We start from the raw sequence: 11185 nt of genomic DNA on the forward strand, positions 1-11185 counted from the left end.
TCTCAGAAACCCACAGCCTCAGACAGCTGTGCCAGGATCTGTGGGATAGGTATTCCAAGGGCAGATAAATTGTCATCAGATGGTACAGCGCTAATGAGAGTTTAGGGCAGAACTGCAGCTGACCTGCACCTGAAAAACCATAGCTAGGGTAGACATTGGACTGCTAATATTTACACTGGTGCTATCCCACCAGTTCAATTACAAAGGGTTACATTGTCTATTGTAGGCAAGGGCATTTAATTTAATTTAACCACACATACGACGAGTGTAGCTTCAAACTGCATAGTCAAGAGATACTGGAAACATATTTCTGGGTTGATTTGTATGTCACATAGACATATCTAAATTCTATTATACCTGGCATAACATGTTGCATTTGTCATGGATTATCCCACACTATTCCCTCTCAAAAAATCAGAACAAAATTCTCCCCAATAACCCAATAATTCAGGTGTACAAGACAGTTAACTCTGCCTGCCCAAAATCCATTCCCCCACCTTTACCTTGTTGAATATACAAAATACTTATATTACCAGTGCCACTCAAGTGGGATTTTACAAGACTGCAATAATGGTAACAGCATCAAGAGGATCACCACACAGAATCCTCAAAACCACTGTTCTTTATCTAGAAATGTTTCTCATCTTAGTGATATGGCAGCACTTCTGATTTACACCCACGTACCCCAGTCACCTGGAAATCTGCAAACCAACCCAATTTTCAACTCATTTACACTGAGTCTTAAACTTAGTCTTCAAGAGCAAGGAACAAAGACACTTTAGTCTCCTTTTTACAGTGTAAATGTTGCTAGTTTTTCTACTTATTCATATTACAGAATGTCTAACTAATGAATACAGTGAATTCTTTTTAGAATTAATAGCATTTCAAATGGGTGTTAATGGACAATAGATTCTATGGGTCAGCCATTAGCTAGTAGTACATATGGCTTATCATCACACTTTACCATCTTATGCCTGTATCTTCTTCTCAAAATAGGTTTTAGGTCAGGTCTATACTAGGAACATGTTGCCACTATAGCTATACCAGTATACTATACCAACATCACACTCCTAGCACGGACACGGTTTATACTGTCAAAAGCATGCTTTTGCCACTATAGCTTATTCCAACTGCACACTCTCAGCCCTCAACTCCAAGCAAAATAAAACTATACCAGCAAAGTGCAGTTTTGCCAGTATAACTGCATCTACACTAAGGGTTTTGACATGGGTGCCTACTGCCCTAGAGAATAGAGGAAGAAAAAGCAATAGGCAAACAAACAAAAGCAAATCAGACTAAACTGCCTTTAAGATTCACAATTTCAGAAGCAACTACCCTCTCTACTTTACAAACTGATTTTATTTAGCAAAAGTGAATTGACTGAACTGTTTTAAGAAACCTACTTTTGATCGTTTTAACCTTAGAATGTGCTAGTGTACAAAAATAACCAAGTACAGACTGTAAAATGTGGTATTCTGACCTCAAGCAGACCTGGTTAGAAAGGAATGACAACACAGAGGTGTTAAAAGGTTTGGTTATTCTAGAACTGCTGAGAGATAAAGTGAGTCAAAGGCTACTGCCTGTAGTGATGGTAGATGGGGGAGGGAATGAGAAAAAGCAGAAAAGTAGTCAGAGAAAGGTCAGTATAGATACAAACTAAACAGTTTTAACCTTACCATCTGAAGCTAAAATTCTCTATATTTCCCCCAAGTCAAGGGAAGATTTATCTGTAAATACTAAGCCAAGATATTACTGTATGTATTATAACTGAAGATTTGAAGCAGGAACTCCAAATTTTTGCTGAAGTGGGATATATTTTTCCTTCATAAACAAGAAAAGTGAATCTGATGGATTTGTTCCAAATAGCTATTCATAAAATTATTTCTTATCTCTCTCAAAAACAATAATTCAACCTGTTAAGTTACTTAAGATGATTATACGCATGCCAGCGAAGTTTGTTTTTAAGGGGGGAAAAATCACCCAATTGACAGAAAAGCCAACTCTCAGCAAACAATCCTGAAAAATCAGCTAAAAGCAAGGGTCGGAAAAGACAAAATCCTCTACCAGAGAATAAACCAGAGATAATGCAGTGACTGAAAAAAAGTATTCACCGGTTCACCAGTAGCAGGTAGGAAGCTTTCCCAGGTAGGTTGCATGGAGAAGGAGCTAAGCCACCAATTTCTGCAGAATGTAGACTTTCATTTTAACATATCTAGCTTTTATGACTGCAAATATATCCTTCCATATGTGAACAAATGCACTACCTGTCTTTGAATCCAGAAAGCAGCAGCAAGTGAAATTTACTAGCTTAGTCAGTTTCACAGCTGCTTTACAGAAAGCTGAAGGTAACCCAAATCCCATATGAACCACTTAGCAGCTGCTTGGGAAAGTGAAGCAACAAAAGCAGTCACTAAGGCCTTGTCTACACTGGCAAGTTGATGTGCAGTAACGCAGCTTTCTGCGGTATAACTCCTGAGGTGTACACACTGCCAAACAGTTGCAGCGCTATAAAAAAAACAACAACACCCCGATGAGAGGTATACAGCTTTCTGCAACGGGATACAGCACCTTGGTATCAGTGTAGACACCCTGGTTGACTACAGCACTGCGATTGGCCTCCAGGAGGTGTCCCACAATGCCTGTTCTCACCTCTCTGGTCATCAGTTTGACCTTTACTGCCCTGCTCTCAGGTGACCAACCGTGAGCCCCACTCCTTAAATTCCTTGGGAATTTTAAAAGTCCCCTTCCTGTTTGCTCAGTGACACACGTAACGGTCTCAGTGCATCTTTCCAGGTGGCCATGCCTGCTCCATGCACCAGGCGATCCCCGCTTTGGAGCAATGCCAAGCTGTTGGACCTCATCAGTATTTGGGGAGAGGAGGCTGTCCAGTCCCAGCTGCACTCCAGCCATAGGAATTATGATACCTACGGAAGATGTCATGATGCATGACAGAAAGGGGCCATGACCGGGACACTGCAGCGCACGGTCAAAAGTGAAGGAGTTGCGGAACGCCTACCACAAGTCACAGGAGGCAAACTGCTGCTCCAGTACTGCGCCCACTAGCTGCCGATTCTACAAGCAGCTGGACGCAATACTCGGTGGCGACCCAACCTCCACTGAGAAGGCCACTGTAGATACTTCGTTGGCTCACGTGCCAGTCGAGAGTGGACCGAGCCAGGAGGAGGAAATCTTGGACAAGGATGTGGAGAGGAATGGGGACCCAAAGGCAGAGGATGACTTGGAGGTCAGAGATGCATGTAGCCAGGAGCTCTTCTCTACCTCAGAGGAGGATAGCCAGTCACACCTGTCGGAGCTTGGCAAAGTGCAAACAGGAGAGGAGGCCCCTGGTAAGTGGTTTTGATTTTGGGAATCGCTGAAGCAAGTTGTTGGGGGCAAGAGGCTTGCAGAAAGCAGACTTGTGTCTGTATGATACACCTACCACCACATGCCTAGTCTGAGTGGCAGAACAGGGTGTTGACTGACTCCCTCACTTCACGGGAATCTGCCTCAGAGATCTCTACGAAACTCTCATGGAGACACTGGGCAAACCGCTGCCACAGGTTCTTTGGCAGAGCTGCTTTGTTTCTTGCCCCATTAAGGGTAATTTTCCCGCAGCACTCTGTCAATCACGGGGGGGAGGGGAGAGGGAGATGGGGAACAGACACCATTGCTGCACACAGTGGAGAGGCATAAGGGCCAAGGCAGAAGTCGCAGTCTTGGAAAAGATCCTTCCTTGATTCCCTGCTCACCCTCAGCAACGAAATATCTTCCATAATCAACACAGCCTGTGGAAAATGTGGGGACAGTAATGATTACAAGGCCCCCGCTACAGTGCTGGCTCTCCCCAAAAGCCACGTGCCCAGTGTACAGTATGGACCTGGAACACTGATTTCCCCTGCCCCAGCAGTTACTCACCATTTTGTGGGTCTTGTGGCTCATGTGTGCATGCCTGGGGCCAGCCAGTTAGTGACAGGTATGTGAATAGTGGTTGTTTTAAATCACTGAATCAGTGGTCTGTTTGTTGCAAACAATACTGTTTCTGTAAAATGTTGCATTTTGGCTTCACATATATGACCTTGGGAGCCCAGCCTCCCTCTTTGTTACTGCCAGCTGAACAGCTGTGCAGAATTAGAAAGCGGCTACAAAGAACTGAAGAGGACTTCCTGCGTGATGTCATGATGCACTCTGCAGCTGAAAAACAAGAACTGAAGGAGTGGCGGGACAGCAAGAAGAGGGACCGAAAGGAGAATGTGGCACGCCAGAACGAAGCCACGGAGCAGCTCTTAAATGTTATGGACACGCTCCAGGTGCTACTACCACTGCAAACTGAGCAGCTCCACGCCCACCCTCCCCTACAGCAGCTGTCGCAAAACTCTTTCCCATGAGCCTCCCAGACACTGCCAACACACTCCTATCAACTTCCTGGCTCCAGTCTGCACCCGCTGCATTCCACTTTTCCCTCATCACAGTCTAGCACTGAACACTCCCAGTACCCACTGCACTCAACATCTATCCCTCTGCAGTTTAGCCCCGCAGAAGACCAGTACCTGCTACACTGTACTCCCAGGGAGAAGGTTGGATGATACCTGGACATACACAAATCTTTAACCATCCCGGGACCCCACGTCCTCCTGAAACTCTTCCTTCTCCCATCCCCCTCAGTGCTGATGTGTTTTTTTTGTTTTTGTTTGTCTCTCTCCTCCAGTTGTTGTTTTTTAATAAAAGAATTGTTTTGGTTGAAAGCAATCTTTATTCCATGAATTGAAAACAAACAGAGCCCTGCAAAGCAACAGGCAATTTTCTTAAACCTTCACAGTGAATCGTCTGCACCAATCACAATCATCTCCTAGCATTACATGCACTACACTCCTGAGCATAGCCACAAATATTAGTGGCTTTCAGCTTCAAATTACTGTCTCAAGGCATCCCTGATCCTTATGGCCTTGTGCTGAGCCCCTTTAATAGCCCTGGTCTCTGGCTGTTCAAATTCAGCCTCCAGGCGCTTGGCCTCAGCGGCCCAGCCCTGAATGAAGCTTTCACCCTTCCCTTCACAAATATTATGTAGTGTACAGCATGCGGCTATAAACATAGGATTATTGTCATTGGCCGGGTCCAGCCTCCTATATCAGCAATGCCAGCGGGCCTTTAAATGGCCAAAACCACACTCAGCAGTCATTCTGCACTTGCGCAGCCTGTTGGTTGAACCGCTCCTTGCTGCTGTCAAGGTGCCCAGTGTATGGCTTTGTAAGCCACGGCATTAAGGGGTAGGCAGGGTCTCCCAGGATCACAATGGGCATTTCGACTTCCCCAATGGTGATCTTCTGGTCCGGGAAGAAAGTCCCTGCTTGAAGCTTCCTAAACAGGCCAATGTTCCGAAAGATACGTGCATCACGCACTTTTCCGGACCAGCTTGTGTTAATGTCCGTGAGACACCCATGGTGATCCACAAGCGCCTGGAGAACTATTGAGAAACACACCTTCCGATTAATGTATTTGGTGGCTAGGTTTCTGGTGCCAGAATTGGAATATGCATGCCATCTATCGCACCTCCGCAGTTAGGGAAGCCCATTTGTGCAAAGCCATCCACAATGTCATGCATGTTGCCCAGAGTCATAGTCTTTCAGAGCAGGATGAGATTAATGGCCCTGCACACTTCCGTCAACATGAGTCTAATATCACCTTTCCCACTCCGAACTGGCCAGTCTGGGGTAGCCAGCTTCCACAGTGCAATCGCCACACACTTCTCCAACAGCAAGGCAGCTCTCATTCTTGTGTCCTTACGCTGCAAGGCTGGGACAAGCTCATCACACAGCTCCTACACATCAACCAGACTGCACATGTGCTATCCCCACAGAATAAATAAGCATGATCTATTCCAAGGCTGCAAGAGTAAGCAGAACTCTCCCTGAAATTGTTCCTCTTGGTGGCTGGGAGTCTGTGGTGCCAGGCACCAGAACTATGAACAGGGAGCTCTGAATCCTCCACTGCTGGTGCTCAGGCTGCATGGAGAAGGAGCTAGCCTGATTGAATGCAAAAGGATGATGAGCTAGAGGGAAGGTGAAGAGAGATTGAGATAGGATCTGTGAAAGAAGAAAATGATAAAGGGGTAAGGATGTAAGGGTCTGTGACTATTAAAGCACAATCCAGAATTGAACCCAGGATTGGACTGTCTCAACAATCTTCTGCCAATCAGCAAATACATGTGAAACTCATTGGCAAAGTTTGTGGGTCACCTCCTTCCAGTCTGGTCCATAGAGAATTACAACCGACTATTGCTATCAACTAGTCCCTTAGCTCAAGTGGCAGAAGTCTGTGCTTTAGAGCCAAACTCCAAAGATTCCAACCCTAATAGTGATCAGTTTGGGTGTCATCACCCAATCCCTGCAGGCAAAATGTGTGCGGGGGGGTGGGAAGGACATGGAGCTACATTTGTGCTGACAGTTACAGATGGATTTTTCTCTTTTATTTCAATACATCAGCTAAAATCAACGTTTGCCAACATTTCTTCATTTAAACCAAATCCAGCTATGCCTAAATACAGGAAAGATGTGGACAAACTGGAGAGAGTCCAGAGGATAGCAACAAAAACGATAAAAGGTTTAGAAAACCTGACCTATGAGGAAAGGTTAAAAACCGAGTATGTTTAGTCTTGAGAAAAGACGAAAGGGAACCTGATAAGATATTAAGGACTGTTATTAAGGGAACTGCAATCAATTGTTCTCCATGTCCACTGAAGGTATGACAAGTAGTAATGGGCTTAATCTGCAACAAGGGAGATTCAGGTCAGATATTAGGGAAAACTTTAACTCTAAAAGGTAGTCAAGCTCTGGAATATGATTCTACGAGAGGTTGTGGAATCTCTATCATTGTAGGTTGATTTGGTCCTGCCTCAGCCCAGGTGTCTACAGGCAGTGCTAAAACATCCTCCTTCCACCACCTCACAGAAGCCTCAATAGTTTCACAGAAGTTCCAGCAAAAACCTCTTCTTGTTAAACAAGGAGAACAAACTCTTCAACTTTGGCTCCATTTTATGGAAAGAACTAGGAAATGGTACCACCAGCATGAAACCTATGGGATTTTCCCTAGTGAATTGGGAGAACGGGGAGAAAAGGTTAGACTTCTCAAGATCCCTTCCAGCCCTACATTTCTGTGATATTTGGGGTTTTTTTCCCCCAGTTTGCTTTAAAAAAAATTAGGAAATTACTTCCAAAAAAGCTACTTTACGAGAATGTAAGGTTCGAAAGTCAAGTACTCAAAAGCTGGGCAATGCCAGAATTAAAGTTGCCCATACAGCCTTAATTCAGACCCCTGGTGAGTATGCCTTATGATATAGTCTTTAATTACATGATCACACACTTTTTTCTCCACATGATCTCTGCTTAATTCAGTGCACAGGATAGGCAGTGTCCTAGAAACAAACCACAGTTGCATAGAAAACAAGGCTATTGTCTGTAGTACTTCTGCATCATTTGTTTCAGAGAAGTTGGAATGACTGAATAAAGCAGGGGACTACAGAAAGAAAGGATAGTCTCATGGAAAAAGCAGTTGAATGCCACCCTGGAGAACTGACTTCTATCCCCCCATCTCCCACAGGGTTTCTAGATGATGCTGGACAAATCACTTAAACCACGGGTAGTCAATATGCAGACTGAGGGCCAAATCCAGACTGCCAGACACTTTTGAATGGACCATGAAATCTTTTTACCTACTTACTTATCATTATCGTTATTGCAGTGCAAAAAATGTTTCTCTGAAGTCTGGACCTTGACAAAAAATAATTGACTACCCTGACTTAAATCAATTTATTCACAGGCAGCCACTAATCATTTGTTTCGAATCCTAATTTTTCAAGTGCCCAATCTGACATATTCGGGGCCTGATTTGCAGAAGAGCTGACCATTCACAACTACAGTGGAAGTCATTACAGTCTGGACATATAACGTGTTAAATACCCTGAAAAAAATCAGTCCCCTGGGTGCTTCAAACTGGGATCCCAAAATTAGCAGGCTCTCTCTACCTTAATCTCTTTGTGCATCAGTTCCTCATCTGTAAAGTGACCACAGAATACCACATTACCTCACTGAAGTGTTATGAAAAATTAATTAATTAAAGTTTATGAAGCAGATTAATATGACAATGATGAGCTCTGTAAGAAAAGCCCATGAGGAAATTAATTCTGTATTCAAATCAGAGTGAGAAGGGTGTACAATAAGCTAGACATGGGAAGACAAATCAAAACGTTGAATAGCTGCTACTCATGGAGTTAACAGAACCCATTATGTGCACAGGATGAGGCAGGGGACCTTTGAAAAGATAGTCTTTAATTACATGACCACATGCAACACATACAACAAATGGGCTGAATTAAAGTTGGACTATGCAGCATTAATTCTGTCATCTCCTAACTTTTTGAGTGGTTGACTTTGCAACCTTAACATTCTTTAATATTTTTAACGTAATACTTATATTTTAGTTCAAGGTTGAAGTAACAGACACATTTGCAAGTCACACTAAAAGATGATCAGAATCTGAAAACTATTTTGCAATACTGTATCCATAACCACAGCATCTCCTCAACTTGATACCTGAATACTTGAAGACTAAATCATTGTCACAACTGGGAAAAGATTATCTGAGAAAACCTGTAGGTCAAAATACTGAAAATAATCATTTAAATATACTGTTCATTCAAAGGAACATAATTTCATAAAGAGGGTAAATTTTAGCTTTCTGTTTTGTATTTGCCTTCTTCCAATTAAGAATATTGTTTTAATCCAAATAATTTATCTAAATAGAGACTGCGTACTGAACATTGATTACTGCTCTTTCCAAATTCAATTTGAAAGCAACTGTTCAAATCGCCTTTAAATAAAAAGACAGATCGGAACTATAAATTGTATTTTCTGCTACTCGGTTTCAAATTAAACAACAACACTTTGTGTCATTTACTTCCATTTTATGATAAGGAATCAACGTAATGTGCTAACAGTTTTCAAATGATAGTAATTATATACACTGGTACAGTTTAATGATTTACAAAGAGAAAGTAATGTAAGTATTTTTTCCTATGAACAGTTTTCACTTGAATCAAGTGTTTTGTGCTCAAACTTCACTCTGGGCAGAACTGTCCAAGAGTCTCAAAGAAAGCAAAGAAGTTTCTAAATGCACAAATTAACACCAGTCAGTCAATCCAGATTATACACAGTGCCTATTTGAAGTACATGGAAAATATTTTTAAATGAATCTTAATTAATCCCTGAACAAATGTAATATATTCAGTAAAGCAGATAGCAAAAAGCAAACCAGCCATATATTTTTACTTGAAGTTGACAAAAAAGTTTCCAACTCATGCATTGTCACACAAGAGATTAGATTTGGAGATTCTACTATAACAAATGTTGGTCCCATGAGTAATTCCCCAACACAGCTGTGACATCAACAATGGCATTAACATTTCAACAGGAAACAGACAAAGTCATCCTAACACTTCTGAAAAGCATTTTTTCTAACTTTTAACCTCCCCAGGTGTTTCACAGGTCTTTTGTATTACATCAAAATTGATGCAAAATTGTAAGAAATATCTGAAAGTTTTGAAAACAGAAAGTGTTTCAACAGATAACTGTAGCAGTTTCCTAAAATTAGGTGGAATTAACCAATAAGTGTTTGAGGCAAACTATAGGGAACACATTTTTCTGAGGAAACAATGAACCAGTTGTTTAAATAGTGCCATTCCCTAACATTTCTATAATTTGTAAAATAACTGCAAATAAATTGAAAGAATTAAACTATGCTTATCCACCTTTTATCAGCCAAAAGGGTGTCAAAACAAGGAGCTGTTTTAGGAACACTTAGTGCAACATGCCTCCTCCTTTTGCTTACTTAACTCTTGCTTTTGCTCCAGACGCTGCGAATAAACCAAAGTATTCCCAACTACAGTAATTTATAGTCTTTGCTTGGACTTCTACCCCAGGAATGTAGTCATAACGTGTACTACTCGTTGTGAAAGTTAGCTCTGCCCTGAGCTTTTCATTTAATCCACGTTTCCTACATTGCAGGTTACGGAGCCACATGTTTACACGGATCACGCCGAAAGCCACAGAAAGACCAAAGCCCCGAAACGCGCGGCAAGGCGCCACGCGATCTCTTTTTCAGGCGGGTCAGGGCTGGGAGAGCGCCGGGGTGGGTCTGGGCTCCCGCACGGGGCGCCCACCGCTCGCACCCTGCCCCGCCGGCAAAGCCACTTCCCGGCTGCGGGATCGCGGCGCACGGAGCGGACAGCGCCCCGGGCAGGGGCACCGAGAATCCAGCATCCGCAGCAGCCCCCCGCCCCGCCCGCACCACCCGGCGAGCCCGCCGCTGGCGGGGGACGGGGGCAGCACCGTGCTACACACCACACCCCGTCGGGGATTGGGGGGGGGGGGAGACACCGACAGCGGGGAGGTGCCGGGGACAGCGCCGCGCAGGCAGCCCCGACCGGCGGGGCACACGGGGGGCGGGGGGACACCCCGGCACCAGCCCGGGCCGGGCTCTCACCTGCGCAGCACAGCAGGAGGCTCCCGAGCAGCGCGGCCCGCAGCGGCAGCTCCATGGCGGGGCAGCAACGGTCGCGCCTCGGCGTCCTCCTCACAACACGGCGGCTCCCAACGGACACTCCCAGCAGGTGAACGACGGCCCGTCACTTCCGGCCAGCCACAGAACCAACCCCCCCGCCCCTCCACCCCCAGGCGCCCCCCGCCGCGCGCGCACACACCGCCCAGGCGCTGCCCGCTCCGCCCCGGGCGCCTCTTCCCTCCCCCTCCCGGGACACACACACACACACACACACACCCCCAGAGGCGGCGGCTGCTGCCCCCGGGCAGTCCCCACCGCCTGAGCAGAGACGAGCGACAAAGACAAGGAGGAGTCCTGGTGGCACCTTAGAGACTAAGCGATTTATTTGGGCATGAGCTTTCCTGGGCTAGATCCCACTTCATCAGATGCCCCACGAAAGCGGATGCCTAATTTAAACGGGTTAGTCTCGAAGGTGCCCCAAACACTCCTCACTTGTTTTTGCTGATACAGGCTAATACCGCTACCCCTCTGAAACTAGAGACAAAGAGTCGCTGACCCGGACACACCCATTACCCGTAGCTACAGGACAGCCCCAGGCCAAGCGACACACCCATCCCGCCCCCTGCACGCAGCT

At 45.0% G+C, this 11185-nt stretch overlaps 1 protein-coding gene across 2 annotated transcripts in view; it reads right to left on the bottom strand.

The window, feature by feature from the left end:
- CXADR (CXADR cell adhesion molecule) overlaps nt 1-10672 on the bottom strand; it is a 52683-nt gene extending 42011 nt beyond the window's left edge. For both annotated transcript variants that reach the window (XM_073303497.2, XM_078854773.1), the window contains exon 1: nt 10534-10672. In XM_073303497.2, coding sequence (XP_073159598.1) covers nt 10534-10588 — 55 coding nt within the window. In that variant the 5' untranslated portion in view covers nt 10589-10672. The remainder of the gene's footprint in view (nt 1-10533) is intronic.
- Between the last annotated feature and the right edge of the window lie 513 nt (nt 10673-11185).

The sequence above is a fragment of the Lepidochelys kempii genome, chromosome 1 (genome assembly GCF_965140285.1).
Source record: "Lepidochelys kempii isolate rLepKem1 chromosome 1, rLepKem1.hap1, whole genome shotgun sequence".
NCBI lineage: Eukaryota > Metazoa > Chordata > Testudines > Cheloniidae > Lepidochelys > Lepidochelys kempii.